The sequence below is a fragment of the Staurois parvus genome, unplaced genomic scaffold (assembly GCF_062004578.1).
Source record: "Staurois parvus isolate SC_StPar_1 unplaced genomic scaffold, SC_StPar_1.0 ptg000630l, whole genome shotgun sequence".
Lineage (NCBI taxonomy): Eukaryota > Metazoa > Chordata > Amphibia > Anura > Ranidae > Staurois > Staurois parvus.
In genome coordinates this window covers 321736-349659 of record NW_028318426.1, presented here as the reverse complement: position 1 = coordinate 349659, position 27924 = coordinate 321736, and the positions used below count along the sequence as shown (strand labels likewise).

At 43.7% G+C, this 27924-nt stretch overlaps 1 protein-coding gene across 1 annotated transcript in view; it reads left to right on the top strand.

Annotated features, from left to right (window-relative positions):
- The window catches only part of WDR38 (WD repeat domain 38), a 182282-nt gene that overhangs the window by 112174 nt on the left and 42184 nt on the right, over positions 1–27924 (top strand). Inside the window, exon 6 of the mRNA XM_089693386.1 lies at positions 11775–11897. Within this exon, the coding sequence (XP_089549512.1) occupies positions 11775–11897 (123 nt within the window). The remainder of the gene's footprint in view (positions 1–11774; positions 11898–27924) is intronic.

Below are 27924 nucleotides of genomic sequence, written 5' to 3'. Positions count from 1 at the left end.
ACTGTCTGTGTTCAGGGCCGTACACCTGCACCAATATGCTTGCCAAATTATGACCTGCAGCATTTCCATAATGTAACATAGGTTGCCTGCAAACAGCGACAGCCACAAAAGCAAACCACTGATTCCCACTCTACAGGTCACAGCACCCATGTGAATGAGCCCCAAGACCTCAATTACACACACAGCTTTATTTATGAACTCAGTACAATTTTATCATTTAGATTTCACAGGAATATGGTTGAGATTGTGTCAATTAATAATGTTTTTAGTGTATTTTTACCATAAATATAATTTGGATATTTTCTCTGGCGGTGGGGGGCTGTCAGGTATGCTGTACTGGGGCCCCGTGATATCTGAGAGTGGCCCTGGGTGTATGCTTGTGTCTGTGCCACCTGTATAGTTAGGAAGAACAATAACTTCTTCTATGGAATACCTTGAACCTCTGCTATGTACCTCAATGTATCTAGGAATTGAACATGTTTTCAACTGAAAATACAACAACTATTAGTAATGTTTCTCCTGCAAATGAGGAACAGCTCCTTGGTGGAGAACAGCGATCTCGCCATGTCCAGATGTGGTCTGGAATTCCACAAAAGAACAATTCATAAAGCCAAAAAAATAGACTTGCAAATTACCATTAAATTCTCCTAACTACACTCCCATCCACTACCACTTCCGGGTGCGCGCGAACGTCCTTCCGCAAACGGTATGACAGCTGCTCTAACACCTCCTCCAACAGCCGTCTTGGCATTTATTTGTGCACCATAGCAATTTTTCATGTGGCTCCATTCTGTATATGACATTCGCAAATATATGTTTGTAGCTCTACTGTGTATATGACATTTATTTATTATTTCAGGTACTTATATAGCGCCGTCAATTTACAAAGCGCTTTACATATATATTGTACGTTCACATCAGTCCCTAACCCTCAAGGGGTGTACAGTCTAAGGTCCCTAACTCACATATACATACTAGGGCCAATTTAGACAGGAGCCAATTCACCTACCAGCATGTCTTTGGAGTGTGGTAGGAAACCGGAGTACCCGGAGTAAACCCACACAGACACAGGGAGAACATACAAACTCCAGGCAGGAGGTGCCGTGGTTGGGATTTGAACCAGCGACCCTGGTACTGCCAGGCGGAAGTGCTAACCATTTAGCCACTATGCTGCCCCATGGTGAATGTTTGCAGCTCAACTGTGTATATGACATTGGTGAATGTATGTTTGTAGCTCTATTGTGTATATGACATTGGTTAATATATGTTTGCCGGTAAAGGCCCAAAGTCAACAAAAATTGGGGGCCTAATTTATTACTGTTAAGAGGATTGTAGAAAAAGAGCTAGCTGCACATTGAACACAACCAGTGGTACATAACATGGTCTTGTGGTGCAATAGGGGGCAGGGGCGGACTGACCATTTGGAAACTCGAGCACTGCCCGAGGGCCCAGGGTCAGTAAGGGGCCCCATGAGATGCCCCTGGTACCTTTTTCATAGGCTTTTTTGAGTTTGGGCAAGGACACAGGGGCCCCATGATCCCCTATTGCCTGGGGGCCCCATGAGTTGTCAGTCCGCCCCTGATAGGGGACTTTTGGTTTGTTAGTTTGGACATACTTACATATGTGCACTCTAACAAGTTAGATTTGGGCATATTATACAGCTCACAAAATATAAGTGTTAGGGGTGCTAGTATATTGAACTTGAACATGAAATAACCCCCCCAAAAATAAACATAGTCCAAACGTTTATTGATCAAATACATACAGGTGAAACTCGAAAAAATTAGAATATCGTGCAAAAGTTCATTTATTCCAGTAATTCAACTTCAAAGGTGAAACTAATATATGAGATACACTCATTACATGCAAAGCAAGATAGTTCAAGCCATGATTTGTCATAATTGTGATGATTATGGCTTACAGCTCATGAAAACCCCAAATCCACAATCTCAGAAAATTAGAATATTGTGAAAAGGTGCAATATTCTAGGCTCAAAGTGTCCCACTCTAATTAGCTAATTAAGCCATAACACCTACAAAGGGTTCCTGAGCCTTTAAATGGTCTCTCAGTCTGGTTCAGTAGGAATCACAATCATGGGAAAGACTGCTGACCTGACAGTTGTGCAGAAAACCATCATTAACACCCTCCATAAGGAGGGAAAGCCTCAAAAGGTAATTGCAAAAGAAGTTGGATGTTCCCAAAGTGCTGTATCAAAGAAAATTAATAGAAAGTTATGTGGAAGGGAGAAGTGTGGAAGAAAAAGGTGCACAAGCAGCAGGGATGACCGCAGCCTGGAGAGGATAGTCAGGAAAAGGCCATTCAAAAGTGTTGGGGACTTTCACAAGGAGTGGACTGAGGCTGGAGTCAGTGCATCAAGAGCCACCACACACAGACGGATCCTGGACATGGGCTTCAAATGTCGTATTCCTCTTGTCAAGCCGCTCCTGAACAACAAACAACATCAGAAGCGTCTTACCTGGGTTAAAGAAAAACAGACCTGGTCTGTTGCTCAGTGGTCCAAAGTCCTCTTTTCTGATGAGAGCAACTTTTGCACCTCATTTGGAAACCAAGGACCCAGAGTATGGAGGAAGAATGGAGAGGCACACACTGCAAGATGCTTGAAGTCCAGTGTGAAGTTTATACAGTCTGTGTTGATTTGGGGAGCCATGTCATCTGCTGGTGTTGGTCTACTGTGCTTCATTAAGTCCAGGGTCAACATAGCCGTCTACCAGGAGATTTTGGAACACTTCATGCTTCCTTCCACAGACGAGCTTTATGGGGATGCGGACTTCATTTTCCAGCAGGACTTGGCACCTGCCCACACTGCTAAAAGCACCAAAACCTGCTTCAATGACCATGGGATTACTGTGCTTGATTTGCCAGCAAACTCTCCTGACCTGATCCTCATAGAGAATCTATGGGGCATTGCCAAGAGAAAGATGAGAGACATGAGACCGAACATTGCAGAAGAGCTGAAGGCCGCTATTGAAGCATCCTGGTCTTCCATAACACCTCAGCAGTGCCACAGGCTGATAGCTTCCATGCCACACTGCATTCAGGCAGTAATTGCTGCAAAAGGGGCCCAAACCAAGTACTGAGTACATATGCATGCTTATACTTTTCACAGGTCCGATATTGTTCTATGTACAATCCTTGTTTTATTGATTGCATGTAATATTCTAATTTTCTGAGATTGTGGATTTGGGGTTTTCATGAGCTGTAAGCCATAATCATCACAATTATGACAAATCAGGGCTTGAACTATCTTGCTTTGCATGTAATGAGTCTATCTCATATATTAGTTTCACCTTTTAAGTTGCATTACTGAAATAAATGAACTTTTGCACGATATTCTAATTTTTCGAGTTTCACCTGTATTTCACATTTATTTGGACAGCAGCAACAAGTAGGTAGTCAATTTCTTGGTGGGAAAAAAAAGCAGGATTGATGTTGCTAAAATAGAACGGTCCTGCTCATAAGAGCTTACAATCTAAAAGATTATACTTCTAATGAACTGTGCTTTCACAGGTTACAGCAGGAAACAAATGGTTAATATGAATCATGTAGTAGACTTATCCACAAAACAGGCTGCAGATCAAAATATCAATATAAAAATGCATACGTGCCAAAATAAAACATCTCCCACCTCCCCAAATCCCCCACACATACATTTCTCATCAGGTTTGTCTGAAAACTGCATTTCAGTATAAAAGAGCAAACTATAGCCAAGTGCAGATTTGGAAGAGCAGAGCAATTGACGTGTTAGGATTGCAATGCAAAGATAATAAACACACAATCATTGTACAATAACACACAAACACACTTTAGAAGGAAAAAATGCAAAACATTTACAGCCCACATCAAAACACAGTGTGAGTGTGGTCTGGGGCAATTCACCACAATATCTCTTCCTCTCCAAACCAGACTTGCAGAAAATACCTGGCCTCTACCAAGGCAAAAATCACCCACTACTGCAAATTTTTATATAACATATGGCTTAAAATTTCAAGTCATGAGCTACTAGCCAGGCCTTAAGAGTTACTCCCGAGGATAGCTGCTCAGCCTTCTGCTGTGAGCTTGGGTGACAGCTCTTAAATATGTAAGGGGCGGGGCCACCCGGGGACACCACGCATGTGACAAGGGGCGGAGTCACTGGGATGATGTCCTCGGTTGGCCCCTTACATATTTAAGAGCTGTCACCCAAGCTCACAGCAGAAGGCTGAGCAGCCTTTTTTTTTCTTTTTTCGGTTCGCTGGCGCCTTACACCATGATTGACGTTGGATCTACTTCGGGGGACATTCTTTGAGATTTTTTTATTATTAAAGGACTTGTCAAAGACATACCAGGCCACATGCCCTCAACATGGGGGGGTGCTTTGGGGCAGGGGGGCTCCCCCCTAAAGCACCTCGTCCCCATGTTGATGGGGACAAGGACCTCTTCCCCACAACTCTGGCCGGGGGTTGTGGGGGTCTGCGGGCGGGGAGCTTATCAGAATCTGGAAGCCCCCTTTAAAAAGGGGGCCCCCAGATCCCGCCCCCCCCCCTACGTGAATGAGTATGGGGTACATGGTACCGCTACTAATTCACAAAAAAACCCAAAGTGTAGTGTAAAAAAACACAGTACACAGTCTTTGACAAGTCCTTTAATAAAATAATGTCTCCCAAAGTAGATCCAATGTCAATCACGAAGCCCACCGTCGGCGACCTGAAAAAAGAAAAAAAAAAAGTTTCCGCTCCTGACGCTGGCTGTGGGGCCTTCTGCTGTGAGCTAGGGTGACAGCTCTTAAATATGTAAGGGGCGGGGCCACCCAGGGACATCATGCATGTAATCTCACCCCATGTGACATCAATGATGTCACATGGGGCGGGGTCACTCGGATGATGTCCCCGGGTGGTCCCGGGGACAAAATGTGTTCTGCATACGCGCATTTATATCTGTCCATAGACTTTGGAAAAGCATCTAGTTCTCCACTGTCATGATTTCCTTTATAAAACAATTTTTTACATATTTTAAAAATTTTTTGAAATGTAAAATATTGTTTAAAGTGAAGTCCCGATATTTGGGAAAGCAAATTTCAATGTGAACATGTCTCTGCAGTGATTTTTCGCGGTGTTAGACGTGCTTCTTAGCAAGTCCGCTTTTTGAGACCGATTCCTGGATTGTACCTGGTTAGTAAATTTGATTTTGTGTCTACTTGTTGACGCTTTCTTTAGTAAATGTCTTTGCCATCTAAAAGTAGACAGGCGCTATTAAAAAGTAGACGTTAGCCCACGGAAATGCTCCTAGGCACATTAGTAAATCAGGGTCCATGAGTCATGGGTTGCAGTCTTAACAAAAGCCCTGATGTCAGGTCTGCTTAGATGTGCACAGGCATACATGACAGACTTACTAGAAGACTTATGCTCCCTTACTTGCGTACAATTCAGCAGGGACAATAGGAACATTTATTGATTTATCCTGCATTTTTGTTAATGTATTTTAACCAATATTTACCCTTGGTTTTTTTCTTTATAAGACACAGGATACCCGCATATGACACGGTAAAAAGACATTGCAATATACAATTTATGACAGATACTGCACACACAGAGCTGGATTTACTCTTAGGCATGCAAGGCAAGTGCAAGAAAGAGCTCCTACCTTAGCCGAGGACTAAAAGATTTTCTCACTTTCACTACCATAACACCCATTGCATTTGGGACATGAGCCAAAGCATCATTACTAAGCAATTTATTTTCTTCCACCACACTTGTCAACAGGGGTGCCCCAGCTCCAGATAATTGTGTTTGTTGATTCTTCAACTAGTGTCTGTGATAAGACAACGCCAACATGTTAAAGCCCCTTCAGCAGGTTAATTCTTGCTGGAGAGCTACGGTATATTCCTTACCAGGAATTAAGGGTGGTCAGAAACCAAGTGTATGTTATCCCAACATTTAATTTTTCTGATATTTGTCTGTTTTACCATGTACATGTGTTAAAAATACCCTGTTCTATTTCATCTTGTGTGTGCAATACCTGGTGATCCTAACAGTCTCCTGCTTTCTTATTTCAAACTGACCACACTAGGCATAGAAGCACATCCTTCCCAGTGTGGTCAGTTTTCTGGCTGTGCTGGGAACACAGCCTTCATGTCCTCAAATGGCTAAGACTTGTACTGACACGCCCCCTGTACAGCTAATCACTGGGAAGATCAGTGTATTGCTGTTTCTCTGTCTCCTGCTGTCACATTACTTGTAAGAAGAAAAAGTTATATATATATATATATATATATATATATATATATATATATATATAAAAAACACACACACACACTGTATACATATACACTACTGTGCAAATGTTTTAGACAGGTGTGAAAAGATGCTGTAAATCATGAATGCTTTCAGAAAAAAAATGTTCAGTGTATATTTTTATCAATTAACAAAATGGAAAGTAAATGAAAAAATGCAAAGTGAGCAAAATCCAAATCAAATCAATATTTGGTGTGATCACCCTTTGCCTTCAAAACAGCATCAATTATTCTAGGTACACATGCACACAGTTTTTAAAGGTACTCGGCACTTAGGTCATTCCAAACATCTTTGAGAACTAACCACAGAGCTTCTGTTGATGTAGGCTGTCTCAAATCCTTCTGTCTCTTCATGTAATCCTGGACAGACTTGATGAGGTTGAGATTAAGGCTCTGTGAGGGTCAAACCATCACTTCCAGGACTCAACACTGAAAATAGTTCTTAATGACATTGGCTGTATATTTGGGGTTGATGTCCTGCTGCAGAACAAAATTTAGGGCCAACCACATGCCTCACTGATGGTTATGTATTTATCAGCTTTGAGGACACAATTGATCCTTACCAAATCTCCAACATTATTAGCAGAAATGCAGCCCAAGCTTGCAAAGAACCTCCACCATGCTTCACTGTTGCCTGCAGACATTTTTTATTGTACCCCCTCCAGCCCTTTGGTGAACAAACTGCATCCTGCTACAGCCAAATATTTCAAATATTTACACATCGGTCCAGGTCAACTGCTGCTATTTTTCCACAACCCAGTTCCTTTGTTTTCATACATAGTTGAGCTGCTTAGCTTTGTATCCACATTGGAGATATGGCTTTCTGGCTCCTTTTCTTCCATGAAGACAACTTCTGGCCAGACTTCTCTGGACAGTAGATGAGTGCACCTGCTGGTTTCTGTACGTTCTCTGCTGATGGCACTGATGGACATCTTTTGATGTGGAAGGGAAGTAATCTTGATGTGTCTTTCATCTGTTGCATTAAGTTTCCTTGGCTGACAACTATGTCTATGGTCCTCAAGCTTAAACGTTTCTTTGTACTTCTTCAAAAGAGCTTGAACAACTCTTCTTGAAACCCTAGTCTGCTTTGCAATCTTTGCTTGGGAAAGCCCTTGCTGATGTAATCTAACTACCCTGTGTCTTGTAGCTGTGCTTGTTTTTTTCCATGTTGTATGACCTGTGACATGAAACTGTCTCCCACAACCTCACCTTAGCAGAAGAATTTGGCTGTTCCTCAACCAGTTTTAAGCCTCCTACACAGCTTTTTCTGATTCATGACAGTTAGGAGGAGATTTACTAAAACTGGAGAGTGCAAAATCTGGTGCAGCTCTGCACAGAAACCAATCCGCTTCCAGGTTTTATTGTCAAAGCTTCATTGAACAAGCTGAAGTTAGAAGCTGATTGGCTCCCATGCACAGCTGCACCAGATTCTGAGTGCTCCAGTTTTAGTAAATCCCCCCTTAATGACTGTGTTTCAATCTACATATGTAATGGATGATCATTAGCACTTGCTTCATATAACTGTTTAATCATACACCTTACTCAAATCCTGCAAAATCTATGGGCCAGTTTGACAAGCGGTGCCACACTCAGTGTCAAACTCTAGAGCCCAAGTTAAAAATGCTGCATCAGTGAAGCTAAGCATTCTGGCAGCAGCATATGAACAGCCCCTTTCAGCTGTTATTCCACAGTTTGGGTGGATTGCCAGGGGATGATAACACTGGTTTAGATGCCTGTTTTTCCACCCATTGACCACCCATCTGAAAGAGACCTATTTCAAAAGCAGTTGTACCTATTATTCCTAGCACCATGTGTTGTTTTCTATAGGTTTACATGCTTACGGATGATACCACATCCACCATTAATAGTGAGCAGAATTAAGTTCAATCCCCACAACATTCTCAGTTTCTGATGTGGCCCCTTGGAAAAATTAATTGCTTACCCCTGCTTTAGCTCATAGTTCATTTCTGCACAGCTTTAGTGCTAGACAGTGCAAAACCTCTCTTCACACAAGAAGTTCAAAACATCTGCCTCCAGGGTCCCACTGCAACACTGACAGCAGGGCACAAGATTTACTGAATATTTCAGAAGGGGAACCCATACACCCTATGACAGTGCAGTGGCAACCCATTAGGAGACCAACTTCCCCAATCTAAATCCTTAATGCGCTGTGTCTGATGGACACAGTGGTCGCAGGAGCAGCGCACTGTGTGTCCTCTTCTGGATCCAGCCTTCCTAAGCCACCCACTCACAGTAGCAGCCTTTCTTAACTTCTGGTAAAAATCTTTGCAAATAAATAACCTTTCTACATGAATTTAGGCCAAAATGTATTCTGGCACATTTCTTTGGTGCAAAACAACAAATGGGTTTACATTATTTAGTATGATGGGTCTTTTGAAGACTTCAGTTTTTGCCACAAGGGAAAATGTGGAAAGAAAATTAAAATATATATTTTTTTACCCAAATTTGTTGATTTAATAAGATAATTTTAAACACAGCATGAGCATACTTAGAATTTTACCCAAAAAAACAACACAAACAATATACCATGACGCTAAACCTTATTGTCCAAGGTCTCCTAGATTTGACAAAGAGATAGGACCTCAAAACATGTCATCTTGGACACCTTGTATCCTCACTGGCACTATAGACTCCAGCAATATGGCCACCTGAGGACTTCCTGTTTGCAGTGATGCACTTCTGGTCCAACATAGCAGCTCTAGCGTCCCCACTTTGGGAACAACAGTGTTACAGCTGCAGCATGAATGCTGCAGCTGTTACACTGTTGTTCCCAGAGCCGATAGGCAATGTTTCGGTGGCCACCAGCGGGTGTCTACCAGCAGCCAGTTTATCCCAGCAATTAGGCTACACCTGACACTGGCTGCTGGGAAGGTATATAATCCCCCCTTAATGGATACTGTTGCCTCAGTATTCTGCCTGTGTGCCATATCTCTGCGTGATCCAGTACCGTGTCTTGCTCCAACCCTCTTGTTTCCAGTCCCTGTTTTGATCCTGCCCTGTTCATGTGAGCTCCCTCCATATTTGTACATAGTGTGTGTTAGGTTGTTATCCTGGAGTTGCTGCACTTTCACGTTTATTTCTCCTTTTCACCTTGCTCATGGTTTGTTAGTGTTGGAAGGGTGTTATTTATATTAACTACTTGCCCTCTAGAGAATTTACCCACTTTCCTGACCAGGCCATTTTTCACGATACGGTGCTGCGTAACTTTAACTGACAATTGTGTGGTCATGCAATGCTGTACATAAATGAAATTTTTGTCATTTTTTCCAACAAAGAAAGCTTTCTTTTGGTGGTATTCGATCACTTGTACATCTTATTTTTTGCACTATAAACAAAAAAAGACCAACAATTTTGAAAAAAAAATATAATATTTTTGACTTTTTGCTATAAAACATATCCAGTAAAAAAAATTTAAAAATCAAATTTCATCATAAATTTAGGCCAAAATGTATCCCAATACATGTAAATTGATTGGTTTACGTGAAAGTTATAGCATCTACAAATGGCGGTATCAGGGACGGATTGACAACTCATGGGGCCCCGAGAAATAGGGGATCATGGGGCCCCTGTGTCCTTGTCCAAACTCAAAAAAGCCTATGAAAAAGGTACCAGGGGCATCTCTTGGGGCCCCCTACTGTCCCCGGGCCCTCGGGCAGTGCCCGAGTTTCCAAATGGTCAGTCTGCCCCTGGGCGGTATAGATACTGGAATTTTTTTTTCTACATATATACTAGTAATCGTGGCGATCAGCAACCTATAGTGGGACTGCGGTTGGCATTCTGACACTGGGTGGGAACTGACTAACTGCCACTCACATCCCAAAGAAACTAATACAGTGATCAGTGCTAATAAAAAGCACTGACACTGTACTAATGACACTGGGCAGGAAGGGGTTAACATTTGGGGTGATCAAAGGGTTAACTGTGTACCGTCTTACATGATGTGCTGTGTGTGTTTTACTAGAGAAACATGTTGCTGTGTATTTCTCTGCTGTGCTAGAGAGAGACCTGTGTTTACACACTGGTCTTTCCCCTGTCAGTGTTACTCGGTGATCACCGGGTGTTGACGGGGAATCTCTGGCTGGGACCCAGTGATCAACATCTGTAGCTGCCAATGGCAGCGTGCGCCCCCTACCCAGAAATGCAAATCACACACACACACACACACATACATACACACACACATATATATATATATAGTGCAGCCCACTGATCTGGTATTCGGTATCCCTTACAGCTAGTATCAATGCACATGATCATTAATGTAAAAAACATACACAATTATATTGTTTCATTCTTAATGATAATACACAGGTTATACACTGATCAACCATAACATTATGACCACTCACTGTAACTTTAACATCACCATCCTAGTATTGAGTAGGTCCCTCTTCTGGCACCAAAACAGCCCTGTCCCACTGAGGCATGGGCTTCACTATACCTCTGAAGGTGTACTGTAGTATCTGGAACCAAGCTGGCAGTCGCAGATCCTTTAAATCCTGTAAGTTGTGAGGGGGCCTCCACGGATTGGACTTGTTTTTCCAGAACATCCCACAGGTGCTCGATTGGATTGAGATCTAGAACATTTGGAGGACAAGTCAACACCTCAGACTTGTTCTTTTGTTACTCAAAATATTCTTGAACCATTTTTTTAGTATGACAGTGCACATTATCCTGCTGAAAGAGGCCACTGCCATCAGGGAATTCCGTTTCCATGAAGGGGTGTTTTTGGTCAGCAACATAGTTTAGATAGGTGATATATGTCAAAGTAAAATGCACAAAAATAGCAGTACGTTTTGCAGCAGAACATCGTCCAAAGCATCACACTGCCTCCACTGGCTTGCCTTCTTCCCATAGTGCATCCTGGTGCCATCTCCTCCAAAGGTAGGGCCTGATGAAGGGGTCCTGAGAGGCTCCAAAACTGCTCTTGCTCTTTGGACCAACATTGGAGATCCACGGTGTGATGGTGACATACTTCTCTCCCCCAGGTAGGTGACACACACACACAGGCATCCACATGCTGTAAAAGAAAAATGTGATTCATCAGACCAGGCCACCTTCTTCCATTGCCTCCATGGTCCAGACCAGGCCACCTTCTTCCATTGCCTCCATGGTCCAGATCTCTATGACTTGGAATAACTATATGCAGACAAAGTGTTTTGTTTTAGAAATCTAAAGCTGGCCAGAGAGGGCTCAAATTTTGTCTGAATCCTGCTGAATCACCTTAAATTTGAGCTGTGGGCGACTTTGTCAGCAAAAATCATCCAAGCTGGGTGGAAACACTGGCCAAACAGCAACAGCATCCTAGGTGATGCAGTCACCATTCAGGTATTTAGGCAGCTGTGGGTTGTGATGACAACTTATCAGATTTATTCTTTCTTTGTATCCAGCCTATTTCAGTCTTTTTAATGATAAGGGGCTAGAAAAATTAAGTTACTAACTGTGATGCTTTTATACCTTGCAGGCTACAGGCTCCTGGGATTATATAGTTAGACTATGGAGTGTTTACAGTGATGGGACAGACAGAGCATTGAAAGGACACAATGGCAATGTCAGCTGCGTGTGCTTCTCGGTGTCTGGGATGCTGGTAAGAAATTGCAATTTCAGTTTACTTTAACAAATAAATAATCCTGCGCTAGGTGGAACAATGCTAAAAGATCTGCAAAAAATCTGCGTTAATGAGTCCCTCATTAATTTTTCTGGTCAACGTGCATTCAAACAATTTCTCCCCAGCAAGCGTACCAGATATGGGGTCAAGATGTGGAAGACCTGTGAGAGGGCAACAGGCTATACATATAAGTTTCGGATTTACAAGGGAAAAGATAGTCAAGTGGAGCCCCCCAGATACCCAGACTACATGGGGAGTAGTGGCAAGATAGTTTGGGACTTGGTGTCATCCTTTTTCTATATGGGGTACCACTTATACGTGGGCAATTTTTATTCATGCATGCCACCATTTAGACATTTGTACAATCTTGGAACTGGCACATTTGGCACCATGTGACCTAATGCATGCCCAGCATTAGAAGTGGGTGGATGCAGGGCAGAATATTCTAATGGTGGGCATACCACACACTTTTTCTGGCAGAGATTTCTTCTTTTTTTCTTTTTTTTTTGTATGCAGCCTGTGGGCTGAATGAAAAAAAGAGAACATAGCATATATACCCAACAAGGATCATTGATATACTGGTACATCACTGGACTTTGAATGGTTATACCAGGATGATGCCTACAGCTGCAGGCATCATTCTGCTATCATTTTTTTCAGCCAGCAATCGGCTTTCATGTAAAAGCAATCCTAGTGGCTAATTAGCTGCAGGATTGCTTTTAAAAGCAGCAGGAGATGATGTCTCCCTCCCCTGCTGCCTTCCACGGCCTTCTCGGGCAGTCCCGTGCCATCAGGGGAACCTAAGAATGCAGTCAGTGTTTCTGCCAGCTGACCATAGAGCTGATTGGAGACCAGAATGGTGGCAATCATCTCTACAGTCTAAGAAATCGGAAGCTACGAGCATTTCATCACTTCAGTTTCGCAGAATATAAACAGCGCCATTTGGAAATTGGGAAAGCATCTGATCACACCGATCTTGGTTTGATTAGATAATGTAAGGGCAGAGGAGACATCTAGACCCTGATTTACTAATGTGCCTAGGCGCATTTCCGTGGGCTATAATGTCTACTTTTTAAAAGCAACCGTCTACTTTTAGACGGCAAAGACATTTACTAAAGAAAGCGTCAACAAGTAGATGCGAAATCGGATTTACTAACCAGGCATAATCCAGGAATCAGTCTCAAAAAGCAAACGTGCTAAGAAGCATGTCTAACACCATGACAAATCACTGCAGAGACATGTTCACATGGAAATTTGCTTTGCCAAATATCAGGAGTTCATTTTAAACGATATCTGACATTTCCAAAAAAAATTTAAAATGTGTAAAAAATAGTTTTTTAAAGCAAGTCATGACAGTGAAGAACTAGACGCTTTTCCAATGTCTATGGACAGATATAAATGCGCGTGTGCAGAACACATTTTAGCAGTCTGCCCTGGGTGCTTTCTTTTTAGACGCTGTTCAATAGTAAATCTCTGTGTGGAGTCCACTGACAGATGGCACTCGATCGTGTCTACTGTGTTTAACAAACAGCACTATTTGTAGCTAGGCATATCTTTATGTATTCTAATTTGATTTCCTTCATTCTATTGATTCTGTTTTTGTTTCTTATCCTTAATAATTATTTCTGTAATGATTTTACATATGTCGAAGGTCTAGATAATATATATTTTGACAGCTGAATCTAAAAATAAAGGTTTGCAATTAAAAAAAAAAAATGACGTGGGGTCCCCCCTCCCATCCATACCAAGCCCTTCGGGTCTGGTATGGATATTAAGGGGTAACTCGACGCCAAATTTAAAAGAAAAAAAAAAACTGGCGTGGGGCCCCCCACACAGTCCATACCAGACCCTTATCCGAGCATGCAGCCCGGCAGGTCAGGAAAGGGGGGGTACGAGCGTGCACCCCCCCTCCTGAACCATACTAGGCCACATGCCCTCAACATGGGGGGTGCTTTGGGGCAGGGGGGCTCCCCTCCCCAAAGCACCTTGTCCCCATGTTGATGGGAACAAAAGCCTCTTCCCCACAACCCTCATTCACAAAAAAACTAAAAGTGTAGTGTAAAAAAATGCAGGACACGGTCTTTTGACAAGTCCTTTAATAAAAGAAAAATCTCAAAGAATGTCCACCGAAGTAGATCCAATGTCAATCACGAAGCCCGCCGCCGGTGACCCGAAAAAAGAAAAAAAAAAAGGCTCGCTCGCCCCCTCCCTTTCCTGACCTGCCGGGCTGCATGCTCGGATAAGGGTCTGGTATGGATTTTGGGGTGGACCCCACGCCATTTTTTTTTACATTTTGGTGTGGAAGTTCCCCTCTAAATCCATACCAGACCCGAAGGGCTTGGTGTGGATGGGATCGGGGACCCCATGCGGTTTTTTACAATTATTTTTTGTTATATAAATATTTTAAAAAATGGCGTGGGGTCCCCCCTCCCATCCATACCAAGCCCTTTGGTTCGCCAAAATGTACAAAAAAAATGACATGGGGGTCCCCCCAAAATCCATACCAGACCCTTATCCGAGCATGCAGCCCAGCAGGTCAGGAAAGGAGGGGGATGAGCGAGCGCCCCCCCTCCTGAACCATACCAGGCCACATGCCCTCAACATGGGGGGGTGCTTTGATGGGGACAAGGGCCTCTTCCCCACAACCCTGGCCAATGGTTGTTGGGGTCTGCGGACAGGGGGCTTATCAGATTCTGGAAGCCCCCTTTAACAAGGGGGCCCCAAGATCCCAGCACCCCCCTACGTGAATGAGTATGGGGTACATGGTACCGCTACTAATTCACAAAAAAAGAAAACAAAGTGTAGTGTAAAAAAAACACAGGACACAGTCTTAGACAAGTCCTTTAATAACAGAGAAATCTCAAAGAATGTCCTCCGAAGTAGATCCAACGTCAATCACGGTGTAAGGCGCCGGCGACCCGAAAAAATAATTTTAAAAAAAGGTTCCGCTTCCCCGCTTCCGACGACGGCTGCCCAGCCTTCTGCTGGTGTGAGCTTGGATGACAGCTCTTAAATATGTAAGGGGCAGGGCCACCCGGGGACATCATCCGAGTGACCCCGCCCCATGTCACATCCCTAAAGGAAACAATGTTTACTCCCCTTAATGACCAGGCCTCTTTTTGCTACTCGGCGATGCACTAAGTCAACTGATAATTACGCGGTCATGCAATGCTGCACCCAAACAAAATTTACGTCCTTTTTTTCACACAAATAGAGCTTTCTTTCGGTGGTATTTTATCACCTGTGCGCTTTTAATTTTTAACGCTATAAACAAAAAAAGACCAAAAATTTTGAAGAAAAACTATATTTTTTACTTTCAGCTATAAAAAATATATAGTAAACTCAAAGTTAGTTATAAATTTAGGCCAAAATGTATTCTGCTACATGTTTTTGGGTGGGGGTGTGTACTGCGGGGGGGGGGACAGCTGATCGGGAGAGATAAACTCTTCTCTCCTGCTCAGCATGTTAGGAGCGGACACTAAACAGGCTGAACTGCTGTAATACTGACACTCAGTGGCTGAATATCTCCTTGCCATGGGAACTCTGCCATACTGAAGTCTCTATCTGCTCAACCCAGCTCTGATTTAGAAGGGAGCACCCTTCGAAATGCGTTAGCCTTCATTCCCCCCCCCCCTTTTGGATTTAACTGTAACCCTGTTTGGATTATGGATACTTATGCCTGTTATACCATCACTTTGTGAGTATATTTCCTTAATAATAAAATTAGTCACTATTTATTGAGGTAATGCGCAAGGTTTGTGTGCTCTTTCTTTCATCTTTGCTGACAGGGAACTGACAGAGAGCAGAGCTACTGCAGCCCTGCTCTCTGTCAGTGATTGCCACTAATCGGCGGGACACAGCTGGTATTGACCGGCTGTGACCCGGCGACTGACATCCGCGGCCGTGATCGACGGGACAGGTAGGGCGGTGGCACGCCTTGTGCGCGCCCCCTACCTGTTTTGCAGACACACGTTTTAAAACGTGGTTTTGCCCAGCCGTGCCGCCCTGCCAACGTATTTCTACAGTGGCTGGGCGGCATGTGTTTAAAAGATACAAAGTTTTCTGTAACTTCAGGGAAAGTGACATCTAAGCTTGTGAACTATAGTGAAGAAAAAAAAAGTCTGGCATTTGCATTTAAAAATCAGCACCGACATACACTTTATTTTGCAAAAAAAGTTAACAATTGTGTAAACCGAGGCATTATTTTCAATGGATTTTCATTCGTAAACCGAAAATTATGTTAACCGAGGCGTTGGTAAACCGAGGTACGCCTGTATTAGTATTGCAATCTTTTGTATTGGGATACATAGAACCAACATACATCTGAATTGGCAACATAGTACAATACTTGTGTCACATTTGAGATATCTGGCTAGTTACACTGACCTTGCCCAGGGACTTAGGGTTGATTCACACCACAGAAATACAGGCAGGATTAGTGTTCAACAGCTCCGTGGGTTAGTGGTTAGCACTGCTGCCTCACAACGCTAGGGTTGTTGCTTTGAATCCCAACCACAGCAATGAATTTGCATGATCTCTGTGTGACTACCCTAACATATATGTGCTGGTGGCAGCATCTTTGCTTTCTGTCTAAATGATCCCTAGAATGTGAATTAGAATGAGGCCTTGTCTGTTCAAACACTTTTAAAGCTGCATCTTATGTGAATGTCAAACGATGGGATGAGAGGACTAATGATTGATTTGATAATGCTGGTTTGCACTCCGCCCCCTTTTGGGAAGGTTTGTCAAACCAAGAGCTGAGAGAGTGAGAGAAAAGCGGGAGAGAGAAAAGTATTTAAATAAATAAATATAATAATGGCATGGAGTCCCCCCCCAAATCCATAACAGACCCTTATCCAAGCATGCAGATACCGCATGCCTTCAAAGATTTATTTCCTTTGTTGAATTGCCTGCTTGGTTCACACTAGATGTGATTTAAAATTGTGCTTTTTGTTGGCAATTTCACCGTGTTTTCTGTAGATTTACCAATGAGTTATTGCGTTTTCAATTGTGTTTTGCATTGCGATTTCTATTGTAGTCTATATGTGAAATCGCTACAAAATGCAGAAAAAGTTAGATAAGAACTACATTTGAAATTGTGCTGCAGCAAATCGCTTACGTTAAGACACTCACATCCACATTCATTAGATCCGATATCAGGTACAATTTCAATTCCCAAATCGCACCTGAAATCATGCACCCTGGATGCGACTTGGCATGCAATTTGCATGCCCTGCGACTTGCAAAATCACATGCCAAATTGCACCCGATGGGACCGGGGGCTAACACCACAGTCACATCTAATCCGATTTGGAAATTGGGCAACTTACAGTGAAGTCGCACGATTTCAAAATCAGATTGCATGTGAATGGAGCCTATAGTGGACAATAGGGTGCAACTTGGCCTACGATTTGCAAGTCGCCTAGCATGCAAATCACATGCCAAATTGCACCCAATGTGACTGGGGGCCACCCCGGTCACATCAAAGTGGATTTTGAAGTGGTGCGACTTACACTACGGTCACATCATGTGACTTACAGTGAAGTCTCATGATTTCAAAGTCGGGGGACATGCTGATTTAAAGTGCGATTTGCAAGAAGACATCTGACACAGATCTCTCTGCAAATCGCACGTAGTGTATTCATTACTTTAGAAATTGTTGCAGCTCCAACCAAGTTTGAACCACACCAATACGAACACTCTAATAGCGGTCACATTGAGTGTGACTTGGCATGTGATTTGCATGACATGCGACTTACAAATCGTATGCCAAGTCGCACCCTATTGTCTGCTATTAGAGCAGTCACATGGGTGCATTTCCGAAACAGATTTCTAAAGTAGTACATGTACTACTTTTGTGTCGATTTGCATGGATATCTGTGTCAGATGTCTTGCAAATCCATTTGGAAACTCGGGCACTGCCCGAGGGCCCGGGGTCAGTAGGGGGCCCAATGAGATGCCCCAGGTACATTTTTCATAGGCTTTTTTGAGTTTGGGCAAGGACACAGGGGCTCCATGATCCCCTATTGCCCGGGGGCCCCATGAGTTGTCAGTCCGCCCCTGTGCAAATCGTAAGGAAATTGGCATCTTCACTGTACGTCGCACAATTTCTAAATCGGCTTTGATGTGACCGGGGTGTAAGGCCTTTTTATGTTTGATTTCCTGAGTGTTTTTCCGATTTATGGGAAATCCCGCATACTAGCAAAGGTGAATTGACATTTTCAGTATTGCATGCGAGATGTGGTCATGTGACTGCCTTAACTCAGGCGATAATCTGGAGGGATTTGTGCCCATAGTGCCAATAAATATTGCCAATAGGGTTCCCTTTTACATCCCTGTTCAATGTTCTGTTGTATGCTGCACAGGTACACTTCACTGTGGCTTTCTTTTTGACTCTAATTTGTGGGGCCTGTATACCAAGGGTTAATGCAGGTGGGAAGAGAATGAATCAGGTGCAAACACTTTCTCTGACCAAATGAATGACAGTGCTGGCTGTGGCCTATGTTATATAAAGAGTTGCAGTAGTGGGTGATTTTTGTGTTGTACAGGCCACGTTATTTTCTGCAAGTCCTTGCCTGTGGTGGTTTGGGGAGGAAGAGATATTGTGGTGAATTGCGCCAGGCCACACTCACGCTGTGTTTTGATGTGGGCTGTAAATGTTCTGCATTTTTTTCCTTCTAAGGTGTGTTTGTGTGTTTATTATCTTTGCATTGTAATCCTAATACATGTTAACTGCTCTTTTCCAAATCTGCACTTCACTATAGTTTGCTTTATTTAGACTGAAATGCAGTTTTCAAACCTGATGAGAAATGTATGTGTGGGGGATTTGGGGAGGTGGGAGGTGTTTTGTTTTGGCACGTATGTATTTTTGATATTTTGATCTGCAGCCTGTTTTGTGGATAGATAAGCCTACTACGTGATTCATATTACCTGTTTTTTTCCTGCTGTAACCTGTGAAAGCACAGTTCATTAGAAGTATAATCTTTTAGATTGTAAGCTCTTATGAGCAGGACTGTTATATTTTAGCAACATCAATCCTGCTTTTTTCTTTTCACGAAGAAATTGAATGTACCTACTTGTTGTTGCTGTCCAAATAAATGTGGAATGTGTATTTGATCAATAAACATTTGGACTATGTATTTTTGGGGGGGATTATTTCATGTTTTAGTTGAATGTACTAGCACCCCAACACTTATTTTTGCTAGCTATATAATATGCCCAAATCTTCCTTGTTAGAGTGCACATATATAAGTATGTCCAAACTAACAAACCAAAAGCTCCCTATTGCACCACAAGACCATGTTATGTAACAATGAATAGGTTGTGTTCAATGTTCAGCTAGCTATTCTTTTTCTACAATCCTCTTAACAGTAATAAATTAGGCCCCCAATTTATGTTCACTTTGGGCCTTTACCGGCAAATATATATTCACCAATGTCATATACACAGTAGAGCTGCAAACATATATTTGCCAATGTCATATACACAATAGAGCTGCAAACATACATTCACCAATGTCATATACACAGTAGAGCTGCAAACATACATTCACCAATGTCAAATCTACAATAGAACTGCAAACATATATTTGCGAATGTCATATACACAATGGAAAATACGCATGGAAAATTGCTATGGTGCACAAATAAACGCCAAGACGGCTATTGGAGGAGGAGCTAGAGCAGCTGTCATACCGGAAATACGTCATGATGTTTGCAGAAGGACGTTTGCACACACCCGTAAGTGGTAGTCGGGAGTGTTAGTGGATGGGAGTGTAGTTAGGAGAGTTTAGTGGTAATTTGCAAGTATATTTTTTAGCTTTGTGAATTGTTCTTTTGTGGAATTCCAGACCACATCTGACCATGGCGAGATCCCTGTTCTCCACCAAGGAGCTGATCCTCATTTGCAAGGGAAAAATTACTAATAATTGTATTTTCAGTTGAAAACATGTCCAATTCGTAGATCCATTGAGGTACATAGCAGAGGTTCAAGGTATTCTATAGAAGAAGTTATGGTTCTTCCTAACTATACAGGTGGCACAGACACAAGCATACACCCAGGGCCACTCTTAGATATCACGGGGCCCCAGTACAGCATAGCCGACAGCCTCCCACTGCCAGAGAAATTCCAAATTATATTTATGGTAAAAATACACTAAAACATTATTAATGGACTCAATCCCAACCAAATTCCTGTAAAATCTAAAAGATAAAACCTTTACTGAGTTCATAAATAAAGCTGTGTGTGTAATTGAAGTCTTGGGACTCATTCACATGGGTGCTGTGGCCTGTAGAGGGGGAATCAGTGGTTTGTTTTTGTGGCTGTCGCTGTTTGCAGGCAACCTATGTTACACTATGGAAATGCTGCAGGTCATAATTTGACAAGCATATGGGTGCAGGTGTACAGCCCTGAACACAGACAGTTAACATTCAGGGCCACTTCCCCACGCCTTCATACCTGTCAGATTAAAACCTGTGTTCATACAGCTGCTGTGTCCCCATAGTGTAACAGGTGGCTCCAGCCACATGAACAATCCCCTCATTCATGCTGTACAGGCCAGAAGACCTGTGTAAATCGGGCATTTTTTACTTTTTTTTTCCTCAGCTCATTAATTTCAATGGGCTGCCTAACGTGTGGGAACATGCAAAAACACTGCAGGTATATTATTTCAAAAGTGTGTTGTACCTAACCACACAGTAGTGTGGTGCCATGCATTTTGTTGGCTGTGAATGCGTCTGTGTTTACTAGACGTGTGGAGGTGCAATTATGTTTTCTTCATGGTAGCTGCACACATCTGCAGAGGGTATTGCATTTCTTTGCTGTGCTTGGAGTCTAAGCCCCAATCTGCTTGGTCACCAGAGCCCCTGATGATGGGGATGGACTTGGAGCAGACTGAGACCCGGTCGCGGCCCCTGAGTACACCCAGCTGTGGTAGAGCGAACCGCCGGTGGCACATAGCAGGATGAGAGCCTGATGTGAAGAGGCAGAGCGGTCCATGCAGGACGGATGGACAGAACACACTGGAAAAATAGGGGAGTCAGACAGAGCGGTACAGAGCAGCAAGCAGAGGGTCGTCAGGTCACAGGCCAGGTTCAGCAGCAGGAGATCAGACAGGCCGGAATAGGCAGAAGAATGGTCAAATGAGCCAGAGGTCAGGGCAGGAGAAGGTCAGCAATGGTCAGGATCAAGCAGGATTTGGCAACAACAGGAACTCTCTCAGGAACAGGAACAACAAGGAACAAGACCATACGGCAATGTGAGCATTGCAAGAGCTGGTTTAAATAGTCTGCCCAGCGCCAACAGGCGCGCCTGGGTCCTAGTGCCTGCCCGGCGCCGTCATTGGTGACAAGCGCGCCTGGGTCCTAGTGCCCGCCTGCCTGTATGTCTTGTCGGGATCCTACGCATGTGCAGATTCGTGCTGCACGGTGAAACTTGGGATCCCTGACATTGCCCCCCCCCCTTATGGGCAGCCTTCGGATGCCCAACTGACTTCTCTTTTGTGGGTTGCTGCGAAAAATTCCTGAATTAACCTTGTAGCATGGACATTTTGGGCTGGTTCCCACTAATTTTCTTTTGGCCATAGCCCTTCCACTTAATGAGGTATTGTGTTAACCCTCTCCTCTTCCTGCAGTCTAAGATTGCTTCAACCTCAAATTCCTCTTCTCCATCAATGTCTATAGCCTCCAGGGGTCTAGACCTACGATCTGAAAAAGGATCCGGTGCTGCAGGTTTTAACAGAGACTCATGAAAGACAGGATGTATCTTAAAGAATTCAGGAAGCGCTAGCTCATAAGCAACCTCGTTAATTTTACGCTTTACCCGGAATGGGCCCACGAACTTGGGTGCCAATTTCCTTGATGGACAAGCCAACTTCTGGTTAATCATTGCCAACCAGACTTGGTCTCCCAGATGCAGAATCAATTCGCCTCTTCTCCTTCGATCAAAGGCTTTTTTATTGTCTTCTTGAGCCTTTGCAACTGCCTCCTGTAACACCTTATTATTGAACGAAAAGAAATCCAGCGTATCCTGAGCGGCAGGGACCAAAATTTCCGGAAGCAGATCAGGCAGGAATGTAGGGTGGAATCCATAATTGGCAAAGAACGGGGATTGCTTGGTGGCAGAGTGACTTGCATTATTGTAGGCGAATTCTGCTAAAGGCAGGAGTGCCAGCCAGTTATCCTGGAGGAAAGACGTGTAACACCTGAGGTATTGCTCGAGGGTTTGGTTGGTCCGTTCAGTCTGCCCATTTGTCTGTGGATGGTAGGCCGAAGAGAAGGATAGCTTGATTTCTAAGATTTCACACAGGGCTCTCCAAAACTTCGAGGTGAACTGAACCCCTCGGTCCGAGACAATATCCCTAGGCACCCCATGGAGCCTTAGAACTTCCTTGATGAAGATCCGTGCAGTTTCTGGCGCCGAAGGTGTATTCTTCAATGGTAGGAAGTGGGCCATTTTGGACAGACGATCCACTACCACGAAGATCGCAATGTGATCCTGGGAGGGTGGAAGTTCCACAATGAAGTCTATGGATATAATTTTCCATGGTCTATCGGGTTTTGGCAAAGTTCGTAACAAACCCCAGGCCTTGTTTCTAGTGGGCTTGTTTCTGTTGCAGATAGCACAAGTCTTCACGTATGTCTCGCAGTCTTTAGCCATACTTGGCCACCAGAATGTGCGCTGCATCAACTCCAATGTTTTGAACACTCCGAAATGGCCTGCCAATGGATGGTCATGGCAGTAGCCCAGGACCAGGGTTCGAGCTTCCTCGGGTATCACAATCTGTTCCCCCTTCCACAAGAGTCTGTCTCTGTTCTGCACCGAAACTCCGAGGTGGACTGGGTATTCCCACAGAAGCTGCTTGCAACTTGGACAGGTCTGAACGAATGCAGCAATAAAAAATTCCCTGCAGGATAGTGTCAGGTTTAGAGATTTCCTCCAGGTCCTCGAACATGCAAGAGAGAGCATCGGGCTTTGTGTTCTTAGTCTATAGGTGATGTGAAACACAAATCTTGAAAAGAACAGCGCCCATCTGGCCTGATGTGGTCTCAGGCACTTAGCTGTTCTCAAATATTCCAAATTTTTATGGTCAGTGTAGATTAAGATCGGGTGCATGGCCCCCTCCAGCAGGTACCTCCATTCCTCCAATGCTGTTTTGATGGCCAAGAGCTCTTGGTCTCCAATGTCATAATTCCTCTCCGCTGGTATGAGTTTTCTGGAAAAGAAGGCTATGGGGTGCATAAGCTCCTTAAGGCCCTTCCTTTGTGACAGGACTGCCCCTACTGCGTTTTCTGATGCGTCTACCTCCAGTATATAGGGCAAGGAAGAATCCGGGTGACTTAGGATGGGAGCTGCTGTAAATAGCTTTTTCAGGGTCTCAAAAGCCCCCTGCGCCTCGGAGTCCACTGGAACCGAACCCCCATCTTCGTGAGTTGGGTGATGGGGGACACGAGGCCTGAGAAGTTCTTGATGAACTTCCGATAAAAATTGGTGAAGCCAATGAACCGCTGTATACCCTTCTTATCAGAGCGTACTGGCCATTCTAGGATTGTAGAAATCTTTTGAGGGTCCATGGCAACTCCTGTGGTGGAGATGATTAATCCCAGGAACGGGATGCTGTGCTGCTTGAAACTGCACTTATCTGCCTTGGCATAGAGCCCGTGCTGGCGAAGTCGCTCCAACATGCTCCTGACTTGCTCCCGATGCGCCTCCAGGAATGGAGAAAAAATCAAAATGTCATCTAAGTAAACGACTAGAGATGAGCGAATCGAAGTATCCGAAGTGGAATTCGAGTCGAATATCGGAAAAATTTCGATTCGTGCCGAATCCGAAAAATAGCCTAATTCGGACGCGCGAATCGAAATTTTTCAGAAAATGGCGGCTGACATGTGCGGCGACGGAGCGGGGATGTCTGGGAAGGCGCGCAGACAAGGCGCGCTGACCCATAATGCATTCCTCAACTACATGTGATCGCATCAGCCTATCAGCAGCCAGCCAGCCAGCACTGTGTAATGGTCGAGCTATAAATAGCGGCCATTTTGGAATTCTTCATTTGCCTGCAGTTATTGAACAGAGGCAGACCGCTCTGTACTAGGGACAGGGACAGAGTTAGGGCCACAGAAACGATAATTGGGGACAGAGAAAAGTTACTTAGGGACAGAGAACCATTACTCAGGGACACAGACTTGTTAATGAGGGCCACAGAATCGTTATTTAGGGACAAAGAAACGCTAGTTAGGGCCACAGAATTCATAATCAGGGACAGACAGAATTGTTACTCAGTGCCAGAGAATTGTTACTTAGGGCCACAGAAACGTTATTAGGGCCACAGAATTGTTACTCAGGGACAGACAGAATTGTTACTGAGTGCCAGAGAATTGTTACTCAGGGACAGACAGAATTGTTACTGAGTGCCAGAGAATTGTTACTTAGGGCCACAGAAACTTTAATTAGGGCCACAGAATTTTTACTCAGGGACAGACAGAATTGTTACTCAGTGCCAGAGAATTGTTACTCAGGGACAGACAGAATTGTTACTGAGTGCCAGAGAATTGTTACTTAGGGCCACAGAAACTTTACTTAGGGCCACAGAATTTTTACTCAGGGACAGACAGAATTGTTACTGAGTGCCAGAGAATTGTTACTCAGGGACAGACAGAATTGTTACTGAGTGCCAGAGAATTGTTACTTAGGGCCACAGAAACTTTACTTAGGGCCACAGAATTGTTACTCGCACAGACACAGAATTGTTACTCGCACAGACACAGAATTGTTACTGAAGGCCACAGAACTGTTACTTAGGGCCACAGAATTGTTACTCGCACAGACACAGAATTGTTACTCGCACAGACACAGAACTGTTACTGAGGGCCACAGAACTGTTACTTAGGGCCACAGAATTGTTACTCGCACAGACACAGAATTGTTACTCAGGGCCACAGAACTGTTACTTAGGGACAAAGAAACGCTAGTTAGGGCCACAGAATTCATACTCAGGGACAGACAGAATTGTTACGGAGTGCCAGAGAATTGTTACTCTGGGCCACAGAAACTTTACTTAGGGCCACAGAATTTTTACTCAGGGACAGACAGAATTGTTACTGAGTGCCAGAGAATTGTTACTCAGGGACAGACAGAATTGTTACGGAGTGCCAGAGAATTGTTACTCAGGGCCACAGAAACTTTACTTAGGGCCACAGAATTTTTACTCAGGGACAGACAGAATTGTTACTGAGTGCCAGAGAATTGTTACTCAGGGACAGACAGAATTGTTACGGAGTGCCAGAGAATTGTTACTTAGGGCCACAGAAACTTTACTTAGGGCCACAGAATTGTTACTCGCACAGACACAGAATTGTTACTCGCACAGACACAGAACTGTTACTGAGGGCCACAGAAACTTTACTTAGGGACAAAGAAACGCTAGTTAGGGCCACGGAATTCATACTCAGGGACAGACAGAATTGTTACGGAGTGCCAGAGAATTGTTACTCAGGGCCACAGAAACTTTACTTAGGGCCACAGAATTTTTACTCAGGGACAGACAGAATTGTTACTGAGTGCCAGAGAATTGTTACTCAGGGACAGACAGAATTGTTACGGAGTGTCAGAGAATTGTTACTCAGGGACAGACAGAATTGTTACTGAGTGCCAGAGAATTGTTACTTAGGGCCACAGAAACTTTAATTAGGGCCACAGAATTTTTACTCAGGGACATACAGAATTGTTACTGAGTGCCAGAGAATTGTTACTCAGGGACAGACAGAATTGTTACTGAGTGCCAGAGAATTGTTACTTAGGGCCACAGAAACTTTACTTAGGGCCACAGAATTTTTACTCAGGCACAGACAGAATTGTTACTGAGTGCCAGAGAATTGTTACTCAGGGACAGACAGAATTGTTACTGAGTGCCAGAGAATTGTTACTCAGGGCCCCAGAAACTTTACTTAGGGCCACAGAATTTTTACTCAGGGACAGACAGAATTGTTACTGAGTGCCAGAGAATTGTTACTCAGGGACAGACAGAATTGTTACTGAGTGCCAGAGAATTGTTACTCAGGGACAGACAGAATTGTTACTGAGTGCCAGAGAATTGTTACTTAGGGCCACAGAAACTTTACTTAGGGCCACAGAATTGTTACTCGCACAGACACAGAATTGTTACTCGCACAGACACAGAATTGTTACTGAAGGCCACAGAACTGTTACTTAGGGCCACAGAATTGTTACTCGCACAGACACAGAATTGTTACTCGCACAGACACAGAACTGTTACTGAGGGCCACAGAACTGTTACTTAGGGCCACAGAATTGTTACTCGCACAGACACAGAATTGTTACTCAGGGCCACAGAACTGTTACTTAGGGACAAAGAAACGCTAGTTAGGGCCACAGAATTCATACTCAGGGACAGACAGAATTGTTACGGAGTGCCAGAGAATTGTTACTCTGGGCCACAGAAACTTTACTTAGGGCCACAGAATTTTTACTCAGGGACAGACAGAATTGTTACTGAGTGCCAGAGAATTGTTACTCAGGGACAGACAGAATTGTTACGGAGTGCCAGAGAATTGTTACTCAGGGCCACAGAAACTTTACTTAGGGCCACAGAATTTTTACTCAGGGACAGACAGAATTGTTACTGAGTGCCAGAGAATTGTTACTCAGGGACAGACAGAATTGTTACGGAGTGCCAGAGAATTGTTACTTAGGGCCACAGAAACTTTACTTAGGGCCACAGAATTGTTACTCGCACAGACACAGAATTGTTACTCGCACAGACACAGAACTGTTACTGAGGGCCACAGAAACTTTACTTAGGGACAAAGAAACGCTAGTTAGGGGCACGGAATTCATACTCAGGGACAGACAGAATTGTTACGGAGTGCCAGAGAATTGTTACTCAGGGCCACAGAAACTTTACTTAGGGCCACAGAATTTTTACTCAGGGACAGACAGAATTGTTACTGAGTGCCAGAGAATTGTTACTCAGGGACAGACAGAATTGTTACGGAGTGCCAGAGAATTGTTACTCAGGGACAGACAGAATTGTTACTGAGTGCCAGAGAATTGTTACTTAGGGCCACAGAAACTTTACTTAGGGCCACAGAATTTTTACTCAGGGACAGACAGAATTGTTACTGAGTGCCAGAGAATTGTTACTCAGGGACAGACAGAATTGTTACGGAGTGCCGGAGAATTGTTACTTAGGGCCACAGAAACTTTACTTAGGGCCACAGAATTGTTACTCGCACAGACACAGAATTGTTACTCGCACAGACACAGAACTGTTACTGAGGGCCACAGAAACTTTACTTAGGGACAAAGAAACGCTAGTTAGGGCCACGGAATTCATACTCAGGGACAGACAGAATTGTTACGGAGTGCCAGAGAATTGTTACTCAGGGCCATAGAAACTTTACTTAGGGCCACAGAATTTTTACTCAGGGACAGACAGAATTGTTACTGAGTGCCAGAGAATTGTTACTCAGGGACAGACAGAATTGTTACGGAGTGCCAGAGAATTGTTACTCAGGGACAGACAGAATTGTTACTGAGTGCCAGAGAATTGTTACTTAGGGCCACAGAAACTTTAATTAGGGCCACAGAATTTTTACTCAGGGACAGACAGAATTGTTACTGAGTGCCAGAGAATTGTTACTCAGGGACAGACAGAATTGTTACGGAGTGCCAGAGAATTGTTACTCAGGGCCACAGAAACTTTACTTAGGGCCAGAGAATTTTTACTCAGGGACAGACAGAATTGTTACTGAGTGCCAGAGAATTGTTACTCAGGGACAGACAGAATTGTTACTGAGTGCCAGATAATTGTTACTCAGGGCCCCAGAAACTTTACTTAGGGCCACAGAATTTTTACTCAGGGACAGACAGAATTGTTACTGAGTGCCAGAGAATTGTTACTCAGGGACAGACAGAATTGTTACTGAGTGCCAGAGAATTGTTACTTAGGGCCACAGAAACTTTACTTAGGGCCACAGAATTGTTACTC